The following is a 27,600-nucleotide window of genomic DNA, read 5'->3' as shown; positions in this document are numbered from 1 at the left end:
TAATGTATTTCTGTTTGGGGTGCTACATTATAAACCATTAAAAAATTAATTACATTTGTGCATGTGATGATGCTGCCATCTTCTGGGCTGCCTCTGTCATGGTTCAATTTATGGTTTGCTAATCAATGAAGGAAGGACAAGAAGAACAAGGTGCAAAGTAGGGCTGTTGAAAAAAAATCGGTATAGTTCGGATTCGGCAGAATTCGGCCCGTCTCGATTCGGGATATGCTGAAGTCCGAACTCCCCCGATTTGGATCCGTGGAATTCAGCGCCTAGTTCGAGTTCGGGGGGAAATTCGGCCGAATAAAGTCATTAAAAATGCACTCGAGCCTTTCTGCGGCTCCGGGGGGGCATTTTTGGGGGTAGAGGTCTCAAACTTTCAGGGTAGCTTCTTGCAAGAACCCCCAAGTTTTGTAAAGATTGGGTCAGAGGGTCCCGAGATATGGGGCCCGGAAGAGGTTGCCCCCCCAAAAGAAATTGTCCACAGTGACAGGAATAAAGCCACTTAAAGCATATTGGTGCTTTTCTGCGGCTCCGGGGGGCATTTTTGGGGGTAGAGGTCTCAAACTTTCAGCGTAGCTTCAGATGAGGCTTCTTGCAAGAACCCCCAAGCTTTGTAAAGATGGGGATCAGGGGTCAAGAGATATGGGTTCCCCCCTTTTCCCTATTGGGATGAATGGGATCAGCTGATCCCATGCATCTAGAGAGCAGCAAATCCAAGGCAAAACCTCCTGTGCTAACCATTGCAATGCAAAGCAACACATGAGCGACCATGGAAAGGAACAGAGGCGCACTAGGCTATCTATAGCAAAAAGGAAAAAAGAAGCAGGTGACTTGGACCGTTAAAATGTATTGTGAAAGTCAGATTTTGCAAAAACATTTTTGAGTGTGCAGCAAAACAGACCGTGCAAAAAAAAAAAAACCCAGAGTTTGTATTTTCTGCCCTGCTCCTTCTTCTCATGGTGGAGGGACGCTCCCCGCTTATGCAAATGACCCCACCAAACTCAAGCAAGTCTCACCAGCACCCCCCCACCTCTCCAACCAATACGGCGCCGCGGTGCACCCCCCAAACTGGGAAAAAATCCAAGGCGCAGGGGATCTCACGCAAGCCGCCCCATTGCACTCAACCCCAGGCTAGAGGCAAAAACAGTGAAAAACACCAAGGAGGAGGCTCGATACCAAGGGTGCCGAGCGGAGAGAGACTCGCTAGCCGCCGCACAGACTCAACTTTAAACTTAACTTTAAAAGCAGTACACACACACCCACAGAGGTGAGCGGTCACACACCCCTCGGCAGAATGGGCGAAAGCCTCCTTTGGCTTCCCCCCCACAGAAACTGCCCCCCCCCACAGAAATGCCGTGCTCACTGACAGTCAACATGGGTTTCTCAAAAACAGGTCATGCCAAATTAATCTCATATCTTTTTTGAAAGAGTGACAAGTATGGTAGATGAAGGGAATGCTGTAGATGTAGCGTACCTTGATTTCAGTAAAGCCTTTGATAAAATCCCCCATGATCTTCTTGAAACAAAGCTAATAAAATGTGGGCTGGACACTGCTACTGTTAGGTGGATTGGTAATTGGTTGACCAACTGAACCCAAAGGGTGCTCATTAACGGCACAACTTCATCCTGGAGAGGAGTGACCAGTGGGGTACCACAGGGGTCTGTCCTGGGACCAGTACTCTTTAATATTTTTATAAATGACTTGGATGATGGAATAGAGAGCATGCTAATCAAATTTGCAGATGACATCAAGTTAGGAGGGGTAGTTAATACCCCAGAGCTTAGGGTCAGAGTTCAGAATGACCTCAATAGACTGGAGAACTGGGCCATAAGTAATAAAATGGATTTCAGTAGGGAGAAGTGTCAGGTACTTCACCTAGGCAGACACAACATAAGGCATAGGTACACGATGGGAGGTACAGGACTGGCTTGACAACAGTACATGTGAAAGAGATCTGGGAGTCTTAGTGGACCACAAACTGAACATGAGTCAACAGTGTGGTTTTGGTGGCTAAGAGGGACAATGCAATTCTGGGCTGCATCAATAGGAGTATTGTGTCTAGATCAAGGGAAGTAATACTACCACTGTATTCTGCATTGGTCAGACCTCACTTGTAATACTGTGTCCAGTTTTGGGCTCCACAATTTCAGAAGGATGTTGACAAGTTGGAGTGTGTCCAGAGGAGGGTGACCAGAATGGTCAAAGGTCTGGAATCCATGCCGTATGAGGAAGGGAGTTGGGTTTGTTTAGTTTGGAGAAGAGAAGGTTGAGGGGAGACATGATAGCCATGTTTAAATATTTGAAGGGATGACATGTTGATGAGGAAACTAGCTTGTTCTCTGTTGCTCCAGAGACTAGGACACGGAGTAATGGATTTAAACTAATAGAAAAGCGATTCCATCTAAACATTAGGAAGAACTTTCTGACGGTGAGGGCTGTTTGACGGTGGAATGTGCTGCCTCAGAGGGTGGTGGAGTCCCCGTCTTTGGAGGTCTTTAAGCAGAGGCTAGATGGCCATCTGTTGGGAGTGCTTTGATTGTAGGATCCTGCATGGCGGGGGGAGGGTTGGGGTCACTGGGGATGTGGGGGGAGGTAGTTGATAATTTCCTGCATTGTGCATGGGGTTGGACTAGATGATCCTGGTGGTCCCTTCCAACTCTATGATTCTATGATTCTATTCATCTTGTCTTAGGGTTGCCAATCTCCAGGTAATGGAAAGAAAAAAGACACCACTGTGAATATACCTGGAGGGTTTGGAAATCAGCACAGGAGCGAATGAATATTACAAAGTGCAAAAATTTATATAAATCGCTACAACATATAACATAGTCACAACTATTCACTTACTGAAACTAACAACCTAAACAATCTATCCTACTATATACAATGCATGTTACAACAATCAGGCTGGAACAAACCAGACTGAAGATTCAAAGTATAGGTATAGTCCTTAGGTCATATTCAATCATCACAGGGAAGTTCTTGGTTCCTCTTCAAACTTTTAAATAGTATTTGTGATGTTACCATGACATGAAGCCAAAAATTGAAGAGGGGATACGGCCGTTTCGAATTCTTTGGCTTTAAATTTCTTCATCAGTCCCCTCAAACATCAGTCATCATGTAATATCTCCATCTTACCTATTGCATATTTGCTAAAAATTCAAGCAGGATAAATTTCAGCCAGTTCCCACGTAGGGTAACACAAATGTGTAGGAGTTCGGCATGGTCTTGTTGCACATGATCATCAGCATACTTGGGGAAGGAAGTTGTTACAGAGAAACTCCCTTTTATTTACCTAGGGTTGTCAACCGACAGGTACTAGGCTGGAGATCTCCTGCTAATACAACTGATCTCCAGCAGATAGAGATGTGATCGTCTGGAGAAAATGGCTGTTTTGGCAATTGGGCTCTATAGCATTAAAGTCCCTTCCCTCCGCAGACCCCGCCCTCTTCAGGCTCCACCCAAAAACCTCCCACCAGTGGCGAAGAGGGACCTGCCAACCCTATATTTACCTCTGAAATGTGGGCCTTTTTGGACCATGTGATTTGAAAGAAGAGGTAGGAATTACATCCACAAGACTCACTCGGTGGGTTATACTAATTGGAGACAGGAGATGATCCTATCTTTGCTAATTACCTCAGGGAGGTTGCTTTATTTCAAAATAGGCCTTCATTACCCACTAGCAGAAGTCATCCTGATTATTCTGAATTTGAGGAAATCTCAGATAGTTATGCACCCCCAGACTGTGGGAGTCTCAAATCTTCCTTGTCATGACTGAGAATCATGCTGGGGAAAAAATCCCTTTTATTTCTTTGAAGGGTCCATTCAAATCCTGTTGGTCTGGTCAAGGTGCAGTATTGTGCCGTGGCATACTTGTGTCATCTAGGACACAACATTGGAGTGTGTGTTGTGTTGTCCCAAAACTATAACAGTGGTGCCTTGCCATTTAACTCTAGTCCCCAGGGGGATCAGAGCACCAGATATTTCCAGTCCCCCCCACAACAGTCCTGACTGACTGTTTAGGTGGAAGAATGGGGGGAGGGCTGAATTCAGTCTCTCTTTACTTCTTCCCTTATTCAACAGAGAGTTGCAATGATCTTAGCTTAAATCTTTAATTTGAAAGTATGCTTTACAGAATATATTTTCACTGAATCACTAACATTTATCAAAAACATTCTGTATCACAATGAGGCAAGAACCTCCATGTATTTCTGCATATTACAATGGTATTCACACTTATTTTTATTAATCTGTTCAGTTCGTTAAGTAGAGGATAGCTGGCTACTGTCCCTCGTTCTTGTCAACATTTTCCACAAGTCATTCTTGGTCATTATTTTGAAGCATGGCCACGCTGTCACGATATACAGAGTTGTCAAAGCCAGCAATGGTCAGTTGCTGTCTGTGTCTCTTTTTGTAAAAAACATAGCCTGTGATGCCAGCAGCAGTGAGGATGAGGAGAACAAGAATAACCACCATCGCAACCGTGCCATGTCTCTCTTCTTTTTTTACTAAGGAAAAAATATATAATATCCACTGTCACACATGTAAACATGCAAAACCCTTCAATGATTGATACTGTGTCAGAACTATGTCTACCCTTTATGTATGACTGAAGGATCCTTTTGCACCTTAGCACAGTGTGCAAAGAACTTAAAATCCTGGTTGGAGAAAAGAACCAAGGATGCAGAAACAGAGTACCTGTGGAGCCAGAACTTGGCAAGTATAGTAGCAACTCTAATACATCTTGATGTGGAAACAGAATGTCTTTTCTAAGGACAAGAAACTCTGACAGTTCACTTCCTAAAATCTTGCAGCAGAATGTCCCCCAAGCATCAAATAGGTTAATAAGTATTTAGACATGTTTCACTTGTTTATACTTCACTAGAAATACAATAAGATATCCTTATTCTGTGTGTGTGTGTGTGTGTGTGTGTGTGTGTGTGTGTGTGTGTGTGTGTGAGAGAGAGAGAGAGAGAGAGAGAGAGAGAGAGAGAGAGAGTGAGAGTGAGAGTGAGAGAGAGAGAGAGAGAGAGAGAGAGAGAGAGAGAGAGAGAGAGAGAGAGAGAGAGAGAGAGAGAATCTCAAGCAATGCTATAGATATTGGAGACTTGGGGCAGGTAATAGCAGAAGAAAATCTGGAGCAAGTCATTTAGGGATACCAATGTGAATGGGCAAGACAGCAACACAGTGGATCTGCAACACAGCCTGAGCGGGCTGGCGATGTGCAACTGGGTTGTGAAGCTGCAAATGTTCTCCTACACCAGCTTTTGTTAAGGTTGGACAAAATACAAAGAGATCCTAATTGTGAAAATTTCAAGCCATGAGCACATGAGTAATGGGTTTCAGAGCTTGCTAGCCAGTGGCTGGAACCCCCAAGTGCTGAGGTCCTGGTGCCCAGCAAGTGTTTTTGGAAAGTGAGTGAGGCCAGGTGACGTTTTGCCCAGCAAGGTTTCTGTTTAGCTATTGGAAATTTGATTGGCTCTGCAGATTAAAAAAACAAACATATTGCTTTGGCAGTAGCTGCCACAAGGATCTTCACTGTGTGGTTGAAGGAAAGCTGTGGCAGTCATTCTGTGACTGTGCCCACCATGCCATGTCAGATTTCCAAAGGTGCCTGCAGGTTCAAAAAGACCTGGTAGCTTTTTGCCCTAGTGCCCTAGTGGCTAGTTCATGCCTCTCCTTTGGCTTCTTTATGTATTTATTCTGGTATGTTGTGTATGTTGTTCAGGGTTCAAGAACAAGGATATCAGCATAGCTTCTCACTTGAAACACTCTCATAATGATAGATAACATTAGTGCCTACCATTTGAGCTGGGTTCTTTTCATAAACCAGTCTTACCTCCTTTCTTTGAAGATTCTGTAGTTGGATTAACTTCAATAACTATAAAATTTTGTAAATGAAAACATAGTTAATTCTCCATATCACAGCAAACATGACTGGATTTTAAAGCAGTTACTTTTAGTACAGTGGGAAGGCAAAGAAGGGATATTGGGGGGGCACAATGCTGGTTAACAACAAGTTGTGCAAGTGAACCACATTGAGTGTGCAGGTGATTGTGAGGAGCTAAGTCCTTCCACAGATTTCATAAGCCAGGAAGTTCTCCAAATAGTTCAGTGCAGCTCATATTATGCTTCCCAGATGGACATGTATCAAGGCAGCTTACCACCTCAGACTTATTGAGTTTCAGCAGAAAAAAAACTCAACCATGTACTTTTTAGGTTGCCCCTAGAATTAAAAAATAACAACCCAACCCAAACTTATTTACTCAGCAGCAAGTCCTAATCTTTTTAGTGAAGTGTATTTTCAGGTAAGCGTGCACTGAATTACATAATTTGCTTTCAGCTGCTCTTCCAAGAAGCTAGGTCTGAGTCGAGTAGCATCTTTAGGGACAAACAAGATTTTGGGGGTATAAGCTTTAGAGAGTCAAAACTCCCCTCGTCAGGTATCTGACAGGGTGGGGACGAGGAAGAATGTCAGACCCAGTACTATACAAACCACCTGCCAAGCCCAGTAGATGCAGTGCCCAGCATGGATCTCATCACTCAGCTGTGGGGTTGCCAAATCACTGGCTGTGGGCCAGCTCCTGCACCATCTTGAGCTGCTAAACCAGTCATTCACCCAGCAAAGCCATCCCTCTCACAGGCATGCAGCGATTGGGATGGGGGTATCTGCATCTCTATAGTCACTGCAGCTTGCAAAGTCCCGGGATCCTTGCTGGAATGTGGGAGTTGGCAACCCCATTCATGACAGTGTGTCACAGTGGTCACCTTATTCCTGGTGCTGTTCTATAAATGTATGGATTGCTCTATAGCTGTGTCTCTGCATTACTGAGATTTGATTGATTAAGCTTGACCCCACCCCTCTGACCATTCCTAACCTCAGGCATCTTTACCATTAAGGTCCCACAGAGAAGAGGCTGTGGGGGTAGTCCAGTAAGGGGCACTGGTGCACTTTAGCAAGGGAGAGGGACTTCAGGTTGCCTACTTTGCCATATCAGTGCTGGTGTCTGATAAGCCATGGGGGTGGGGATGACTGGAATGAAAGGGTTATTGAGGCAAAGGGGAGCTGATAGGGGCAATAGGCCAAATCACACCATCAGCATGGCCAGTTGAGAGGGCAAGACCTCACCTGTGTATCGTAGACAAATGGGAATCTAGTCAGGGGCCTTGGCCATGTTATCCCAGTGCATTTCTTCTGCACAATGCTTGTATTTGCAGTTTTTCCTGCTGGTAGTGACTTCAGAGCTGTTGGGAATGCCTGTTGCCCTATGTAGTGCCTCATTTGTCTTCACCTTCTTGGTGGAGTTAGGGAGTTGTTCCCGAGTATGGGAGGAATGGGTATTAGCTTGGTACAGGCCTTACGTTGTTCTGGCACTCAGCCCATTGCTGAGCAGAAGGTAGACTTTACTTGTGGCCAACATCCCCCTTCTTGAGAACAGAGTCCATGCCTTCCATTTACCACATGGGTGCCCTTCCCAATAAGCTATGGGAGTGAGGACTCCCTCTTGGTCTTCACCTTTCCATTCTTCCCCGTGGCACTTTCTAGCCGGGAAAACTATTGCCCCATTGCATGGTGCCAGCCATTGGGCTGGGCCCAGTTGCACAGTGGGGGCTTGAGGGAGGCATCTCAATTTCCATTGTATCCCTCTCCCCACATTATCTTCCTTTTACTTCCTAGTGGCAACCCCCACATCCTCACATTTACCTGTCTCCGTCTCTCCTTCCCACACATCAACAACCTTCATTTATACTCTACCTTTCTCGACAACGGGGACCTAAAGCAGCTTACATACTTTTCCTTCCCCCCTCCATTTTATCTTCACAACCACCCTGTGAGGTGGATTAAGCTGAGTGTGTGTTACCGGCCGAAGGTCATCCAGGCAATAATGTGGTGGTTGCCTAGCAGAAGCCATGGATGGCATTTGTCTCTTACAGCTAAAGGCGCTGCTTCTATTATTGGGAGGGGGGGTAAGGATTTTCTTTTTGTTGAGGATTTCAGAATTATCTGCTAAGGTAGAGCTTTTTTTGGGTTTGCAGAAAGATCTATCTTGTCTGTTCATGGTTCCACTCTCAGATTTTAAGTATCCACAGTTTTGGACACATTGAGAATTAGATATAAATATTAGAGACTTACTTTTGTGTGTTTTACAAATATATCCACTGAGACGACTAAAGCAGTGTGAAGTAAACCACTTTCCATTGTTGTGCATTGCAACACACCATATCCTTCTATCCTCATCATGATAGAAACTTTCTTCAGTATAATTTCGGGGCTCTCCAGCATCCCAGTTTACAAAATCTACTGCAGTGTCATCTTCCCATATCCAATTTCCTAATGATAAAAAGAAATGTACTTGATAATGACTGAAAAGGAAAACACATTTATGTACAGAAAAGTTTTTGAAAGCTGCATTGGCTCCTGTTCATATTGAATTGTCTCACTTTGGATAAAATAAAAACAACCACTTTTATTGAATCAAAACAAATAAGATTAACGATATAATTGTTCTAATTTTTTGGAAAATTGTATTTTCCCTTTCTTATATATAGGCAGCTGTGGCTGGAGAAGGTGGGCTACAAATTAGAAGATAAAATAAAATAGTTATTTTCCATGTATATTTTCCATACCTGAAAACCCCTTGATGGGATTTAAATGATAAATACTTTTTTTAAAAGGACTGTGACTTCTTGGTGGTTAGAGATAAATGTATTTAACAGATGGAGTCTTTAACAAATGGAGTTTTATAGAATCATAGAGTTGGAAAGGGCCATACAGGCCATCTAGTCCAAACCTCCCCACCCCCATTCAATGAAGGATCAGCCTAAAAGCAACCCTAACAAGTTCTTGTAGGTTATCCGGGTCTTGGTATTTTCTTTCCTGACGTTTCGCAGCAGTTGTGGCAGGCATCTTCAGAGGAGTAACACTGAAGGACAGTGTCTTTCAGTGTTACTCCTCTGAAGATGCCTGCCAGTGTCTTTCAGTGTTACTCCTCTGAAGATGCCTGCCACAGCTGCTGGCGAAACGTCAGAAAAGAAAATACCAAGACCATGGTCACACAGCCCGGATAACCTACAAGAACCTATGAACTCTGACTGTGAAAGCCTTCGACAATATTTTGAACCCTAACAAGTGTTTGTCCAGCCACTCCTTGAAGTCTATTGTACAATAGACAGTCACAATTTCAGTTTAAGGCTGGAAGTTTGCTTTCTTGTGTATAAGTTTCACTGACAATGGGACTTATGTTTAAGTTTGTTGTGTAGATGTCTTGATAAAATTTTATACCTCACCCAACTAACCAGTGGCCTGAGAGACGGAAATATGCTTTGATTTTATTTTTTAAGTTTAAAAAATAAATTTGATGAAAAAGAAAATGTCAAGGAATCCAGTGTTCTGTATGTTTACTTAGAGGTAGTCTTAGACCATTTCTTTCCAATGGTAGAGTTTTAAAATCTAAATTACATCCTTCAGTAGGCTGTTTTGACTAGGAGCACAGAGCAGCTAAGAAGGAGTCTTTTAAGAGGCTTCCTGGCCACCGTGAAGAAAATAAAGGTATTTAATAAAAAAGAAAAAAATGGAAAAAGTGGGGAAATGGCCAACTGCAAAAAGCGAGGCTGCGCCACCAAAAAAGGTGGCACAGCCATGCCAAAGCTCCAGAGGGCGTTCCCAGGGTGAAACGGGTTTACAATGTTTTTCCATGGGAAATGGGGTCTACCCCTTTCAGACCCCATAAAATCAGAATTTGGGGTTCATGCAAGGAGAGTCCCTTGCAGCTATGCTACTCCCCCCACCCCCGGGAGAATTTTAAAATTACTTACCTTTTCACAGTCGGTAATGGCAGCCTGCTTGAAAACTCAGTTTCCCATGAATCATTGCAATTGGCATGCACAATTGTGCAGGACCATTGCAATGATTCATGGGGGACTGAGTCCCCCCCTTATAGGAATGTGAAATGCCCCTCCCAATCCTGTTCCTCAGGGGACATTTCAGGCTCCCATGGGAGGATGGAAGTGGTAAAACTGCTCTCTGCAAACAGAAGTCTTCGCTGCCGTGGAAATGTTAGTTGGTATCCAACCCTCCCTGTTTATTGATAAATATTGAAGGTTAAACTGTTACCATCCACATTTTGCAACAATCCTATCCAATATTTTCCTTGATCAATGTGTTGGGTGTGCTCTATCAGAAACTTCATTTCAGCTGAGTCTTCTATCGAAATCAAAGAGCCACCTAGAAAACATCAAGTACAAAAAAAATTAAAAGTTTCCTTATTATTGAAAAATCAAGACAAGCAAGCCTGTTCTGGAATGACCAAATATGGTACTCCCTGGCATGATTATTTGTGGTGGAAAGTGCTGTTAAGTTGCAGCTGACTTATGGTGACCCCATAGAGTTTTCAAGACAAGAGAAGTTCAGAGGTGGTTTGCCATTGCCTGCCTTTGCATAGCAACCTGGGACTACTTTGATGGTCTCCCATCCAAATACTAACCAGGGTCAACCCTCCTTACCTACTGAGATCTGACAAGATTGTGCTAGCCTGGGCCATCCAGGTCAAGGTAGATAGACATTGTTCAGGGAGCAACTGTTGCTTTTCAACACAAGCAGACTTGTAGCAGTTTAATAAGAAATTCCTGATTTAGGGAGAGGGGAATAATTTCAGGTTTGTGTTTTTGTACTGTAAAAGCATTTAAACCAGATATTTTAATACCCCATGTAAACAGCTTTCACAGGTTGCACACTTTACAAATAATTTGAGCTCTGATAAACAAAACATCTTTGCATTATGCTGAGAACAGAACGAACCAAGTCCCACAGGTTAAATGTCTCCAGATCCATTTGGGTCCAGCACGAGTGAACTGGGTAGTAGATGCACTAATGATCTCTTTTATGTTAATGTGTACAGGAGGGAAATTATCTAAAAACATAAGGCAAAGTATAATGTACTTTTGGTATAATGTTTGTTGTGCCAATCTCTCTAGTGTTGCTGAAGTAGCATTAGCTGAAATACATCCAGTTTTCTGGGATGTGTGTGTTTCATTTGAAATAAAAATTGTAAGCTTCATTCAGAGAGTTGTAGACATGAAAGAAGGAAAAGAAGGGCTAACAATTAGATGGAAGGAGGAATTGGCAGAGTGAGAAAAAACTACAATGCACATAGACTTTCCCATTATTCCTTTTATACTGAAATGTTCTCCACTGTTACATTGGAAGGAGGAAAACAGTGTGTGAGGTGAAAGGCACTTCTTTTCTTCTATTCACAGTAATTTCCTAAACAAACAAAAATATCATCAATGTAAAAGTCTGGTGGATTAAGCCAAATTTATTTTTCACTTGGAAAAGGGTTTTCTCACCTGATAATAAGAAAGTGCTAATTGTCAATACACTAACAGGAGCTCACACTGGTATTTTCTAGTTCAAAATGACACCCACCTAACTGAGAACATTTCATGGATGCAGAACCCCAGGACTGCTGTTCACGTATCATTGTATAGCAATGAGCACGGAAAGGAATCCAAGCTGCACGTCTTTTTGGTTGGGATTCAGGGCATCTTCCAGGGACCTGAGGATAATCAGTTGGAGGTATACCTGTTAGGGAAAGAAAGAAAAAAGAATTGGTATCTTTAAAAAATCTTTTAAGACACACAGGTAGATAACACTATAACAATCAGAATGATTTTTTGGGTGCTCAGTATCTCAGATTCATAATGTTCAATATAACGTTTATGTAAACCTGAGTATCATCTTAATTGTTTATGTGTTTGAATAGTATTACATTTGCTTTTCCTTCCCCAAAGGCTATGTCATAAGCATATGATTATACATTGTTGTTGAGAAGCTTCAGAAATCTGGTTTGTTGATATCACAGCAAAAAAAGGATTTTCATGGCATTAGAACCTCCATGACCCAGATCCCCCCTTTCCCTACTGGGCTGCATTGTAACACTACAGTATGGCATGGTGGAAATGGGGGGGAGAGAGCCAAAGAGCTAAAAAATGAGCAACAGTGCATGGGAGGGAGTGAGCTGTCCCAAGCCATTTTTAAAGGAGCTTAGCTCCTCCTCATAGTGGCAACAAGCATAGCACCTGGACGGATGCTCCATTCACAGTCACCCCAAAGTTTCCCTTTTAAACCAAATAAAAACAGGGTGTTTTTTTCTCCACATTAAAGTGGAGCACCACGATTTATGGTCAGAACAAGCATCATGTGGACATTCCCCTTTAATGCAGGTACTTCCAGCATTCCATGTAGGGAAAAACTGCCATGTAAAAGTCTCTGTTGATGAATGCTTTCATATACTGGATGTGTGTGTGTAAAGTACCGTCAAGTTGCAGCCAACTTGTGGTGACACCAGCAAGGGGCTTTCAAGGTATGTGAGAAGCAGAGGTAGTTTGCCATTGCCTTCTTTGGCAGAATCTTCCTTGGAGGTCTCCCATCCATGTACCAACCCTGCTTAGCTTCCGAGATCTGAAGAGATTGGTCTACACCATGCCTCTTTCTCTCCCCATATGCTGGATACATTCAAATGAACTCAGTTTGATTCCCACAGTGGATATTGAAAAAGTCATTACTCACTAGCTTTTAGCTTTAATTACTTCAGGGGGGATAGAGTCCGGCCTGGGGGCTTATCATTACTCACTAAAAGAAATAGTGTTCTGGATTGTTTTGCAAAAATGTCCTCACAACCAAAGGTGAATTCTCCTAAAACCCAGTGATATAAATGAGCATTAATATTATGTTTAATTTTTGCCACAGAAATTAATGGAATCTAGAGGTGCTTGCATTGGGCAGCATTGTATTAACCGAGACTCCTGTTCCCAAGGAGCAGCATTTAGACAGATGTTCTGGGTTGCATCCATGGTAACCTTTGGTGGGATTCAAGTGATTGTTCACTATATAACTTAAATAAAGCCTTTTCATCACTCATTCATCATGAAAAAGGAAGAACTGGCAATTCCAGTTGTACCTTTTTTATTTTTCTGCCTGGTAAAACTAAAATGCAGATCTAATAGTAATTAAATGCAGATCTAATAGTAATTAAATTGCAATGCCCCAAATTAATTGGATACATTCCTTTACTTACCATGATACTCCTCACAGACAGATAAGTACTTTTTATTGCATGTTCCTGTTTTCCATTGCCCATCAAGGTCTAAATAGACACAGGCTAGGTTCTCTTTTGGTTCTCCAGGAGCCCAATTAGTATATTCCATTTTCCATTGAGTTACCCATCTATAATTCGCATTGGTCTAAAAGGGAAACAATAGAAACATAATATAGTGGCTTAGAAAAGGATTTCAGTTTACTCAAAAAATGTGAAAAGCAGTGGACATGTACTCAAAACAAACAATTTTGCACTTTCAGAGAGATAGTTTGTCCTTATGTGTTACAGCATAAACTGAAGATTCTGGTGGCACACCTTAAATACCATGTTAAGTCAAAGATTTTAATTTCATTAGATGCACTTTCAATCTGTAGATAAACACAAAGATGCATAGTCATCTATTACATTTTTATCCCACTCTTTCATCTCGCCATCAGACAAGTAATTCTGGACCGGGCCATAGAATGTGAATCATTAGATCCACAAAATGGAACTAAGGAATGGGATGGAGGGATTCCTCTAAAAACCTGAAGGAAGTGCCTAGTTTGTGGAAAAATGGAAATCTAAAACAAAAAATACATTGGGGGATTAAAACTCCCGAAAATAATAGAAACAATACCTGTAGCTTAAAGAAAATAATGACCACTGAGCTCTGTCAGCATTTTGGTGGTTGCTAAGCCACCACAACAATACTGCAGAGCCTTCCAACCTTGATTTCTGTAAAACAAAGCTGGGGGGGGGGGGAGCAGAAGTGGAGGCCAAAACTGGGCTTAGCCTGGTTGGATTAAAAATGGAGTGGAAAAACAAAATACAGGGAAAGGCATACAGCAACAAGGAGACAGATATTAATATGAAAAGCAATAGAGTCAAAGTAACTAAGCTAAACACGTTACCTATGCTGTAGCTGGTTCCTCAGAGAATGTGCAGAGTTTCTTGTGGTAACAAGAAGCCAAAGGAGTCCTTAACCCCTACCCAACTTCCTGTGGACCCAGTTTCTACAGAAGATTGAAAACTGAAGACAAGGGAAAATCCCAAATGTCCAGATATTTATGCTAAATGGAGTTGGACCTAAGCCAGACTCCTTTCAAAGAATGACGAGTGGATTTCTCCAATCCCACACAAATCCCCATCTCTGATGTCAGAGGCTATTTTTACCAATCAGAGCCATATCCATATAGTTCCACCTCCAGCATGCACCTGGTAATGGCTCTGACCTTCCATGACAAATAGATGGTCTAAACTGGATCGTCTTTTGTCCAAAAGGGATTAAGTCTGCAAGGATGGTTCAATTGGAATGCAAGTGAATACTTCATTCTAATGGAATCTAGGGTTCCGGATGCTCTCGGTGGCTATCTTGAACTTTAGCAAGTTTTAGGATTTGTCACACACTAGCTCTTCAGATGTCTCCCACATAATGTTGCCAACTGTGGGTCAAATAATTCCTGGAGGGACCTTGGTGGATTATAAAATTTTTGCTTCTATTTTGGCTGCCAGACTAAAGAAGAAAATAGGACAAGTAAATACATCCAGATCAGACCGGTTTCATCCCGAAAATACTTATGCACGATAATATAACAGAGCAAGAACAAATCAAGACATGTATGATAAAATGGATGGAAAATCTTAAAAAGGAGATAATATTGCAGCAATGGGAAAGACTTTGGACAAAGTCAATTAAATTCACTGCCAGTAATAATCTACGTGAGAACTGGTACAAGCAATTTTTTAGATGGTACATCACACCAATGGACATTAAAAAAATGAATTAATCATATGACTACCGGTGCCGGAAATGTAAAGACAAAGATGGAACATATTTTCATTTGTGATGGACATGCAAGAAAGTTAAGAAATTTTGGATACAGATTCATCAAGAAATGTAGAAAGTTTTAAGAATCAAATTTCTTTTGAACCCAGAAATTATGTTGTTAGGAATTGAGCCAGATAATTTGGACAGAAACCATAGAGAAATATTTGGCTAACTGACAACGGCAGCTAGACTAGTACTGGCAACATCTTGGAAACAGAAGGACATTTCAGATTTGGAAAAGTGGCAACAAAAGATGAACAAATTTGTGGTGATGGCCAGACTGACCAGCTTGATGAATGAGAAAATGACTGAAGAATCCCAAAAGAAATGGGAATGTTATTTTGATTATGTGAAATGGAAAGGATAGACTGTTAGATATAAGGATCAGTTTATAAAATTTACTATATAGTATAGAAGGAATTTATTATCCAAAATGTAGAATATAAGAACAATGTATAAGATATTTGAAATGTAAGATGAAATAGACTTCCCGAAGGAGTTCAAACTGTGTGACTGCATGTGTATATAATTTGTTTGTCTTTTCTTTAAAATGTTAATAAAATATCTTTGTATAAAAAAAGAGATGATCCTGAAAGTTCTTTTGTTTTTTTTTAAATATGTTTTTTATTTTCAAAAGAATAAAGGGAAAGGGATAAAGGAGAAATAGGGGATTAAAATAAAGCTTCCCTAACATTATATCTACTGTTAACCCTGAAGGTTCTTGAGTAGTACTCAGGTGCAAGATGCAAGTGTTGTTCCACCAACTGGCAACAGTAACTACAGCGCTATTAAGTTTTCTACAAATAGAAGGTTGCCCTGAAAATCCAACACAACCATATTTGATTTCAGAACACAACATTGGCAGTCATTAATCAAAATGAAAAAATGGGAGAGCAAAGAGCCTCAGATCCCTACAAAATGCTTGGAAGTTCAGTTTCAGTTTCAGTCACCTTTATTGGCATGATAATAGTAATAATAGTAACAGAATTACATAAAACTCCATACTTGCTCAAAGAGTCTCCCATACAACGATATAACCAAAACTTAACCATCAATTGAGAACTCTTCAGTTTTGAATGCTGTAATAATACATTCACCCAAACAACAAATGAGAACCAGGAGCTATCGCACAGCACAGCTAATACCAGTACCCTTTTGTGTATTATTTCCCAGTGTCTGTAGATTGCCTCAGTTGGTTTTATTATTTATTTATTTCCTTACCCTCATATTTTTATTTTTAATAACAATCGCAAGAAACTCTGCCACATGTTTGGAAACAGCAGGAATCCTATCTGCTAATAAAAGTTTGATGCTATCATATGTGAAATCTTTTAAGGACATGAGGTGAGGTTTAATTAGTTCTAGACTTTTTTTATAGTACAGGGGACAATATAAGAGAATATGCTCTAATTATTCTGGTTCTTTCAAATGACAGCTGCATAGTCTTTGGTTCCGAGAAATTTGGAATACCCCTATAGCTACCAGAAACTATAGCTGATGGAAATATATTTAATCTGGCCAACATAAAGGCTCTGCACTGGGAGGGATGGACTAAATTGGAGAAATGTTCAGCCATTGTTCTTTTAGGAAAGGAAAGGCCAAAACAGGTAGGTGAACAGATCTTATTCGCTCCAGCATTTATTTTCTGCAATTCCATGTCCCAAATTCTCCCTGTAATCATCTGAAGGATATAGGCTTTCCAAGAATGCTTGGAAGTTATTTGAATCCACAATAATTTAAGCTTGGCTACAAAACACATTTTGTATTAGGAAAGGTACCACCAAACATAAGCACACAAATCTTCCTTTTAAAAGTGGAATCATGGTCCTGATGAAGTGAATAGAAAAGAATAGGCAGGGGTTCTTGCAAAACAAATTGAAATTGACAGTAAGGCTTAGAAAAAGAATTTGAGGAATATATTGCTAGCATAGTGAGACAAAGAATTAAAAATTTTGTCGAAGGCTTTCACGGTCAGAGTTCATTGGTTCTTGTAGGTTATCTGGGCTGTGTAACCGTGGTCTTGGAATTTTCTTTCCTGACGTTTCGCCAGCAACTGTGGCAGGCATCTTCAGAGTAGTAACACTGAAGGACAGTGAGACACTGTCCTTCAGTGTTACTACTCTGAAGATGCCTGCCACAGTTGCTGGCGAAACGTCAGGAAAGAAAATTCCAAGACCACGGTTACACAGCCCAGATAACCTACAAGAACCAATTAAAAATTTCTTTAAATAAATCAGAAACAGGAAATCTGCTAGAGAGGTAGTTGAGCCCATAGGATGACAACAGATTCCTAAACGAAGATATGAAGACTGAAGAAACATTGATGCATACAAGAATACTTACAGCCCATTCCTGAGCTGACAGCGTAGGGGAACGGCAGGGAAGAGGCGCAGCAGCGCCTCTTCCTAAGACGTTAAACAAAAAAAAAGCCGTTTCGCGGCTTTCTTTGTTTAACTGGGGCTTTTCACCCCATTGAAAACAGCGAGGCTGCACCTGCAAAATAGCAGGTGTGGTAACGCTGTTCCGGCCGCCGGCGCAAGTGGCCGAAAGGGGGTAGGAAGCCACCTAACCTCCCCCCGCCCAGCCCCTGAAACATCCTCCTGTGCCGGCGTAAGTGCTGCCCTCCTAGCTGGCATAAGTGCGTGTAATCTCATGATTACACGCACTTACGCCGGGAACAGGGTCAGGCCGCCTCCTAAGAAGTTTTGCCCCCCTTCAGGAATGGGCTGTTAGCCTGGGACCTCCCAACCTTTTGTAATTGTCCCCATGGCAGCCATTTTGTGATTGGACCTGCCTCTTCAGGCAGCCATTTTATACTGATACCCACTACTCTTTCTTAAAATTCCAAAAGTGTCACAGGCACATCAAAATGGGAAGTCTTCGGATTTTTTTTTTTTTTTGGTCAGATTTCCTCTATACTAGCAAATGAAGAAGTAGATAACATACACTCAACCTATAAATTATCCACCAATTTAATGCAAAGCTGATTGGAAAATATACTAATACAGAACATTGTCAACAGTGTCCGCTAATGGAATGCCCACACTGTTATAAATTATAAAGATGCACCAACTGAATACAAACCCTCAAGCTGAGTAAATAACATTTTCATGTACTTACCACATTGCTGTTTAGACCAATCCACATAGGTTCTTTATGTTTTAACACCTGGAGCCACAGGAATGATTGGCTGTAGGGATTCAGAATGCTGAGAAGTTCTGAGTTTTTAGAATGACACTCTTTTCTGACTTCTTCCCATGTTGCTTTTTTAGTGAAAAAATAGCTGCTGTTTCCATAATGTATATAGCCAGATGCTGGAATTGTTGTTCCAGAGTGAGAATATTCAGGGTCTATGCCAAAGTCATAAAGAGACAGGGGTAACACTGATTTTAGACTGTACACCTGGACCAGTTGACTGGATAAAGTGGACTCTCATTGAATATCACAGAAAGAAGCTTAGGGCACAACACAACTTATAGTAAAATGCATGTATACAAGTTTTTCCAATGGGACTTGTTTGTGTACCAGCAGGAAACCACCGGTAGGAGGTTTTTGAGGCAGAGCCTGAGGAGGGCGGGGTTGGGGAGGGGAGGGACTTCAATGCCATAGAGTCCAATTGCCAAAGTGGCCATTGTTGCACCTGCTAGAACCATGCTTTTAAAAAAATTATAGTGATGATTACGAATTAAATAATTTACTAAGGCGATTAAAGTTAATAATCTAATTTCCTGTGACCAAAATTTTATATCCCAGGAAACTGGTTTGGGGTCTACCAAACATCTTAAATTAAAACTTACCAGTGTTTTTTTGACAGATGTATCCATACTTCATTGAACATTTTCTGTCCTTCCAATTTCCTGCCCACTTCTCGGGGTTCTTTATCATAGTAACACAGTCAAAATCATGGTCTGACCAGCGGCGCTTCAAAGAAATAAATGGAAATTCACGGATATTCTGATAACTAAAATAAACACCAATTGACCCTGTCACTGCAAACCATCTGTGTATGCATATTTTGGTGTCTATTAATTGTTAATGTCACAAACATATATGTAATTACTGTCTATATAAGTGATTGCTTCTTAATTAAATATGAGATTATCTACCCAAGTGCAAATGATCCAGTCAGAAGGTGTATATGAATGATATCTGATATAGCAAGATAAGGCAAATCTCAACCTCTATTAAAAAGCAATTAATCTAACTTTTCTGTAACTGTTTCAATTAACCGTCAAAGATTAAAGTCGGAATGAAGATCTGAATCCTTATGTCCCAGTCAGAAAGTGGGAGGGGTGCTGTAAAAAAAGGAACCCAGGATGCAGAGAAGGGTTGCCAGGTCCCTCTTCACCACCGACGGGAGGTTTTTGGGATGGAGCCTGAGGAGGGCGGGGTTTAAAGAGGGGAGGGACTTCAATGCCATAGAGTCCAATTGCCAAAGTGGCCATTTTTTCCAGATGAACTGATCTGTATCGGCTGGAAATCAATTGCAATAGCAGGAGATCTACAGCTAGTACCTGGTGGTTGGCAACCCTTATGCAGAGGTACAGTGCACACTGTAAACAGCTTAACTAGAGCAGAGGGGAAATGCTTGGGGGTTTATAACACTGGATCTCCCAGGGCTGAATAGGGACATAGGATTCTTACCTCACTACAGATGCTAATTTTCTGCCCCTGAGCATTTCCCCTCTGCTCTAGTCAAGCTGATTACAGTGTGCATTGTACCTCTGCATCCTAAGTACCTTCTTTGCAACACCCCTCCCATGTTCTGACTGGAATATAAGGACTCCGAGATCTACATTCTGACTTGTGTCTGATGAAGGGAGCTTTGACCTTCTAAAATTTATACCCCAAAATCTGGTTAGACTCAAATCTAGCTATCCATCAGGTCTTTATCCTACCCTTTCTAGAAGTAGCTGATGGCTGTACACACAGTGCTCCCCTTCTACCTTTTATCCTCACAGCAAGCCTGCGAGGCAGGTTAGTCTGGGAGAGATTAACAGTGCAATCTTAAACAATAGGGTTGCCAGGTCCCTCTTCGCCATTGGTGGGAGGTTTTTGGGGCAGAGCCTGAGGAGGGTGGAGTTTGGAGAGGGGAGGGACTTCAATGCCATAGAGTCCAATTGTCAAAGTGGTCATTTTCTCCAGGGGAACCGATCTCTATCAGCTGGAGACCAGTTGTAATAGCAGGAGATCTTCTGCTATTACCTGGAGGTTGGCAACACTATTAAACAGGTGTACTCAGAATCCTACTCAGGTCCATTAAAGGGACGAAAGTGTACTTAGGATTGCATTGTAGCTGGTCCAAGGTCACCTAGTGGCTTCAGGATCTACTGAGGATTTGAATCTGGATTGCCCTGCTCCTAGTCTGATACCATTATACAACACTGGCTTTTATTTACTGGTTTTCATTGTTGATAATATCTTGTTTTTTTGACATTTTTTCTGCTGATGATTGGATATGTATTTGAGGAAAAGATTTAACCAGCGGCTCCAAGACATAACTTCTCTCCTTGGCAACTAAGAAGAACTGAGGGCAACTCCTCTCCTTCATATGCCATGAAGGCAGGAAGGACCATTGGAAGAGGAAAATCACCTCACATTTGGAAGAATATCCAGAACATTCCATAGCTGGGCTATGAATGGTCAGTTTTCATGTCACCTTCACAGAGAACATGATAGCTCAGCACAGGAACAAATGGCAGGGTTTTTTTCTCCTGATACACTGGAATCCCTCTAGTTTTTGAAAGTCAACAGCCACCAAACTTGAGAGGACAGAAAACATATCTAAATGAATGTTCACAAATGGTGCGATTGCTGGAGATTTGGGGGAGTGGGCAAAATAGAAGAAAAGCCTCAAGTTGAGACAGAGCTGAATAAAACTGTGCAAGTAGAAAACGCTAGTTTAATCGCTACGTTTAATGCACAACCTAATCTTGTTCACAGTTGTCTTATTTGTACTGTTTGGGGATTAAATCACTGTTTGGGGTCGATTTACAATTGGGTTGCCTGTCCTGGATACTTTTCCATATATATAGTTTCATTACAAAAACGGGAAAATTGAAGGTACCAATTGAATCCCTTTAAAAAATATGAGTTTGCAAGAAGACTTACAGGAGGGCTGGGGGCACCATTGACCCAGTTTGTATAATTCACAGTACTTCCATCTGACCATAGGAAAAGTCCCTCTTCAACGATATCATACAGTCCAATCCAAGAATCATCTGGCACATTTTTTAAATGCATGGTAAGGAAAGCTGAGTGAAAAAACAGATGACACAATGATTGGTGCTTTATAGTTTGTCTCCTGTTGCAGGTGATTAAAGCCTGGTTGGGCTGGGGTAAGAGATGAAGGGCAACAGCCAAAGGCCCTAGACTTTTAGTTTATGTTTCGCAGCCTGTGGTCTGATGGTGGATTCCACCCAGCCTAGGATGGTTTGAGCACCTTTGGTTCCTTGCTTATTTCTTTTCACTGTATTCTGTTTATTTAATTCATTATATTATTATTTTTTGTTAGTCACATTGAAGAGGAAAGTGGGATAAAAATATGCTAAATATATAAATAAATATTCAAGGCTGTTGAGAGCTATCAGGGCTAGGGCTGTGCATATCAATAAACCCAAACCAAATATAAACACAAAATTAGCCATTTCAGCAATATTCAGGTTTATTTTTGGCCAAATACCAAAACCTGGGAATCTGCTCGAAGCCAAATAGCCAATTCCCAAAAAGCCAAATAGATAGATATTTGGCTTTTTCATGTTTCAGATATGTGCCTTTGCTTAGATCCACGGCTCTGCACCTTCTCCCATTTTTCTATCTTTGACTGGTTTTGTTAGGGCCCCATAGTTAGGGCCCTTTTGAAAAAGGGGTTGTGTTTCGGAGGCAATTTGGTCTGATTAACCTTCCAGGTACATCACCCAACAGAAGACTAGTCTGCAAAGCAGGTGTCATTTAAAAGACGGGATGTACCATCCAACTAAAAGCACCAGCTTTAACAGCTGCTGACCACCAGGCTTCTGAAGAAGACTCCCTCACCCACACAGATGAGCAATCTCCTTCAGAACAGCCCCCATGGTCGAGACTTTGGCTAGCTCCGATATCACCCCCCCCCCCCATAAAAACCTGCTTTCAAATTGAAGGTCACTCTGAATACTGGAATCTTTTCCCCGCACCATGACCATCTCTTGAAATCAGATGCAAAGAGGATGGCGGCCAGGCTGCACAACGCTTTAAAGGCACGGGGAGACGTGCGGGGGTCAGGCGGCTGGCCTGAAGTCACTCCACCGCACTGCCCCCCCGATCACCATGAAACCGTGGGGCTGGCAGGGCCTCTCAGGACGAGCAGCGAGTGCAGCCCCCTCGCCTCGAGGGCACACCCCTTTCCCCTTCGGAGCCGCCCGGGTAAGTCCACAATGTGCGACTTGTTTAATCAAGTCATGTTTTTTTTTTCCAATGACTATATTAAAGGACCATTCACAAGAAGTTGTTTGCCACCAAAAGAAATGTTTTCTGTGAGTTATTTTTCTTGCATTTAAGTCATTTTTTTCAGTTTGGAAGGTAATTTGCATGGAGATCATGCAAAGTGACCTGCATGAGAATGGAGCCCCCAGACTCTCAGGTGCTAGCCTGCCAATCAGCTCTTTCAGCCAGTCCTCAGCAACGCTGACCTTCTAAACCTGAAAACTGATTGACAGCTCGGCTCTCACAAATGCCTGGAGGAAGGGGGTAACCCCTTTGCAGGCCCATAAAATTGGACCCCGTCCCAAACTTTACCAAACTTTGGAATCCATCTAAGGAGAGTCACGAACACATTACAAATCCAATGAATAGACTGGCTCTACCTCCCCCTGTGAGTGATCAGGGCCCTGGAACCCCCCTCCCCCATGCAGTCTACATGTATTAACAAAGTGATCACACCTTGAACAGATTTGCTTGGTATAGTTGCCAGGTTTCCGCCTATGTTTTTGCAAGCAATACGTGAAGCACTCCAGTTTTTTCTTTCTTCTTCATTAAAACCAAATATTTGGAAGCACTGGAAAAAAAACCTCAAAAATTACACAAGGTCAGGTAGTGAGACCATGGTTCAGACATAATGCAAACTGAAGATCTTTACGGTCATCTGATAACAACTTACTGGTGGTCCCTGGCCCTAAGAGTGTGCAGCTGTCCTCCACGAGAGCCAGGGCCTTTTGATTTCAAAGGAGGGGTAACCTGCTGCAAACACCCAGCAATGTGAGTATGGTTAGGCACCATTTGAAACTTTGTAATTTTGTGTTTTAATTGGGATTTTAATGTTTTTAATTTAGATTCTTATTGTTGGTGTAGTGATGTTTTTATATGATGTTACCCGCTCTGAGCCAGCTTCAGCCAGGGAGGGCGGGTTATAAATCACAAAATAAATAACAATAAAAATAAACCATGTTTTAATATAGTTTGTTTGCGAAATGAGCAATAGGTTATATTGCCTTCAGTCTCTCCCATACACATTCGCATACTTTGCAACCCTGGTCTGCACTGCAGTACTGGGGAACAAGCCAGGGTTAAGCCAGGATGTCAGCATTCATATATGATGTGAAACTTCAGTTACTATCCTGTGAGTAATAAACCAACTTGAAACCATGGTTTCAAATCCCGGATTGATGTCCCCTAACTATCCATAGCTAATGGAGGTGCCCATGTTCTCAGAGGCTCACAGCAGCCATAGTTAATTTAACTGTACCCCAATTCTACAGTGGTCTCTATTTCTTTTTTGAATAAATTCATAAGCAAAAATGTGATTGAAGAGCACTTACTTATTGCTGTCAAGGAAGAGAATGGTCTGCCTGGGGCTGAGGAGGGCCAGTTGTTCCACCCAGCTCCCACCTGTGCTTGAAGCACTGAAAGAACCTCCACCTAGTAGAAAGGACTATGACCTGGCCCAACTGAAACATGTTATTTGTGAGACTATACAGCCACTTCTGTTTAACACAGCTTTTATTGCAAGCTGCCTTGGGTCTTCCTTTGTGAGATAAAAGCTTTTACATTAAATGAATAAAATCTTTAAATTTTATACTAGCGATGTATAATTTGTGTTGCATAATTGTCTCTAATGTCTTTATATATTATGGTGGTTCTATAGCCTGTTAATTTTGAAGGTTATACAGTAATAAATATTTTTAAAAGGAAAAAAATGCTGTGAATTTCTATTGAAGGTCATTTAAAAACATTTTGGGGGCTAGAAACATAAGTTAAACAGTGAAAAATACCCATTTTTATTTTAAAATTCTAAAGCACTTTGCAGAAATTGTGGTTCTTTTGGACATTGACAATATTGGTCGCTGTCCCTTTTATTGTTACTTTGTTTTTCTACACAATGTGGCTTTATATTTGAGTTAGCACTACTTTTTACCTTGTTATTAAACAAATGCCAGCCTTCCGCACAGCCCCCTTGAGGTGCAGGTGATGTGGGAGCAACAGTTGAACGGACAGAACTGTTGTGCCTTTCACAGATGAAGTGCTTCTCTTCACTACAGTATACATCATTCCATAAGCCTGAATAGAGAAAATAAGGTGGTAAATAGAAAAAATAACTGGTAATGTGATATTTTCAATACACAAGCAGACCAACATACAGTTTTCAAAGAAAAACTTAAGTCAACTGTCATGGTAATACTAGTGATGAAACACAATGATGCATTTTCATTGTTTCATTCCATTACTCTAACTAATCTTAAAATTGTTGGCTTAAGCCAACGTGGTTCAACATTTCTAGTAAACTCATCTTTTGTATTTATAATAATTAATGAAAATAAGATATCCTTAGTATACAAGTGTCCCCCAAGATCACTCTCTGGTTATACACTCTTGATAATGTTCTGTAGAATAACTTGATAGTGACTGTGGGTATCAATTCAGTACACAGCATTGATTGGGCACTGCTGAATCTGTAGTCAAACAGTTTGCACCTTTCGTCTCATACATGCCCTCCTAGTACATTTCAAAGACCAGGGGGGGGGGATAACTATTCTACTTACCTGTTCTCGCATACACCTCCACACAATCTTCTAACTCATGTGCATTATTCGGTTCATTGGGGGACCAGGCTACATAGGTCACTAGAGATCCATCCAGCCACCTAAAAAAATTATATGATAGTACTTAGAGGAGGAATCATGCACTTGGTCCTTTTTCAAAATGTATACATTTACATTGAATTTGATGGCATTGTACAGGTTTGTACTTTGTAGCTCAGTTATCAGTTATATTTTTAATAACATGCTGTTACAGATGATTGAGTTTAAGCTAAGGCTGCCAGGTCTCCATCTATAGTGGGAGACCTCCCACTGGCAGTGCAGTGGGAGAAAAGGGGTGGGGGAACAGGGGCTAGTCCGACCCCACAGTGTCACTTCTCACGCAACCCCGGAAATAACATCATTGTATTGGGTGATGCTGTAGGACTCCCCTCAAATGCTGTGGTAAAATCATAGAATTTGGGGGGAATTCTTTTTTTTTTTTTAATGTATTCAATAAAATAAACAACAGCAAAAAAATAACAATCTTCATAGTTTAAAATACAATATATATATGTAAACTTAAAAGTTTAACAGAATTTCTATATTACAGCTTATTACAATATCCTCATTCATACTACCACACCACATACACGGTTTAGTCCTCTATAAAATAGCTAGACTATCATCGCAGCACATTGTCCTTTCTCACCCTTGATTATAAGATTTTCCATCTTATTTACAGTTTGTAACCATAGCTCATCTAGACACATTGTATCACCATTTTTCTGATGTGTTGTTAACTTAATTAATATATATATTTCTTTAACTGTAATCAATCACTCCTTTATCTTTATCTTTGTTTTTTGTTTCCAGTGTCAATTTGGGGGGAATTCTAGAGCATTGCTCCAGTGTTTGTGTGTGTGTTAACAGCTGTCAAGTTGCTTCCAACTTTTGGCAGTCCTATAAATTAATGTCCTCTAAAATGTCCTATTATTAACAGCCTTGCTCAGGTCTTGCAAACTAAGGGCCATGACCTCCTTTATAGAGTCAATCCATCTCATATTAGGTCTTCCTCATTTCCTGCTGTCTTCAACTTTTCCTAAAAGAGAATAGAAAAATGGGCCTACACCTAGCAACATGCCAGCAAATCAAAAAAGGGGGGGAAGGGTCCAGGAGACAAGTGACAGCTTTATTTTCATGTAAAGCCCCTTATGTGTCTTTTTGGCAGTCCACAGTATCCATAAAACTCTTATTCAACACCACATTTCAAAAGAATCAACTTTCTTCCTGTGGGCTTTCTTCATTGTCCAACTTTTTCACTCTTGGCAAATCTCTGAGCTAATCCTATCTCAGAGGATTCTTTTAAAGATATCCACAAAAATAAGGACCTATGATTGTTTCTCATAAAATAAATATAATCAATAAAGAAAACAAATATATTTGAGAAAGCATTAGTTGATGAACCTTGCTAGAAAGAAATCATGTAAATGTTATCCATGCCATTTCCTGGCAGGCCCAAGCCAGGAAAAGATCTAGAGCAGCCGCAGCCGCCACAGCAGAAAGGGCCACAGAAGAGCAGATTGGGAAGTATCAGCCCTGCACTTCAAGTTAACATTTTGGACTTTCTCTTTTCTTTGTATTACTGGGCACTGTTTGCTATATGCCATTGTTCTGAGTGCCCTTCCAGAAGGGCACTGAAGATCCTGTCTCCTTCAATTGTGATATGTTCATAGGCATTATGATTCAGTTTTACTTCTAAGTTGTAAAGTTGTTGTGTTTATGTTAAATTTTTCTGACCTTGAATGTTTTTTTTTCCTGTTTGAAGCAATTTTACATTTGTTTACTAATCCACGAGGGTGCTGTCATATATTGATTTGAATCCTTCCTAGGGTTGCCAACCTCCAGGTAGTAGCTGGAGATCTCCCACTATTACAACTGATTTCACCTGGAGAGGATGGCCGCTCTGGCAATTGGACTTTATGGTATTGAAGTCCCTCCCCTCCCCAAACCCCGACCTCCTCTGGCTCTGCCCCAGAAATCTCCAGGTATTTCCCAACCCAGAGCTGGAAACCCTAATCCCCCAATTCTAGGGGTGGCAACCTCCAGGTACTAGCTGGGGATCTCCTGCTATTACAACTGATCTCCAGCCGACAGAGATCAGTTCACCTGGAGAAGATAGCCGCTCTGGCCATTGGACTCTATGGCATTGAAGTCCCTCCCCAAACCCCACCCTCCTCAGGCTCCACCCCAAAAACCTCCCGCTGGTGGTGAAGAGGATCTTGGCAACCCTACCCAACCCTCTAATAGGAATCTATGTAGCCAAGGTACTTCTGGGTTACATAAGGCCTCGTGAACTATGTGGATGTCCCCATCATAAACACCGTAGAATACAGCATTATTCTTCCCTGTGCTGCTTGATAATATCCTTCAGAATGCAGAGGCTGTAGTGTCTGCTATGGCTCATTGAATGCTCAAGGAAGGGGAAAGAGTTTCCTAGTACTGTGGCCTGATCTCTATCAGCCTACCTGTTGCTGTGTCTTGCAGCTATAATACATATTAGGGGTTCCAACCTTAGATCCCCAATGTTACCTCAGGTTTTCATATTTCTTCCCTGCCTTTCTTCAGCAAAGGAACAACATTCTGTAGTGTTTTACAAGCTACCATTACCATGACGTAAATATAGGAATTCCCCTGTTT

The 27,600-nt window shown here is 41.4% G+C and overlaps 1 protein-coding gene across 1 annotated transcript in view; it reads right to left on the bottom strand.

The window, feature by feature from the left end:
* Nucleotides 1-4,321: 4,321 nt before the first annotated feature.
* Nucleotides 4,322-27,600, bottom strand: part of LOC130484198 (macrophage mannose receptor 1-like) — a 61,754-nt gene continuing 38,475 nt past the window's right edge. The window contains exons 19-30 of the mRNA XM_056857100.1: nucleotides 24,925-25,025; nucleotides 24,300-24,442; nucleotides 22,829-22,943; nucleotides 21,023-21,165; nucleotides 18,709-18,832; nucleotides 18,032-18,261; nucleotides 13,081-13,246; nucleotides 11,430-11,585; nucleotides 10,119-10,229; nucleotides 8,139-8,336; nucleotides 5,844-5,885; nucleotides 4,322-4,512 (exon numbers count right to left, since the gene is read on the bottom strand). Of these exons, the coding sequence (XP_056713078.1) occupies nucleotides 4,322-4,512; nucleotides 5,844-5,885; nucleotides 8,139-8,336; nucleotides 10,119-10,229; nucleotides 11,430-11,585; nucleotides 13,081-13,246; nucleotides 18,032-18,261; nucleotides 18,709-18,832; nucleotides 21,023-21,165; nucleotides 22,829-22,943; nucleotides 24,300-24,442; nucleotides 24,925-25,025 (1,720 nt within the window). The remainder of the gene's footprint in view (nucleotides 4,513-5,843; nucleotides 5,886-8,138; nucleotides 8,337-10,118; nucleotides 10,230-11,429; nucleotides 11,586-13,080; nucleotides 13,247-18,031; nucleotides 18,262-18,708; nucleotides 18,833-21,022; nucleotides 21,166-22,828; nucleotides 22,944-24,299; nucleotides 24,443-24,924; nucleotides 25,026-27,600) is intronic.

Source organism: Euleptes europaea, chromosome 11 (assembly GCF_029931775.1).
Source record: "Euleptes europaea isolate rEulEur1 chromosome 11, rEulEur1.hap1, whole genome shotgun sequence".
NCBI classification, from domain to species: Eukaryota; Metazoa; Chordata; class Lepidosauria; order Squamata; family Sphaerodactylidae; genus Euleptes; species Euleptes europaea.
This window is presented reverse-complemented; position numbering and strand designations above follow the sequence as displayed.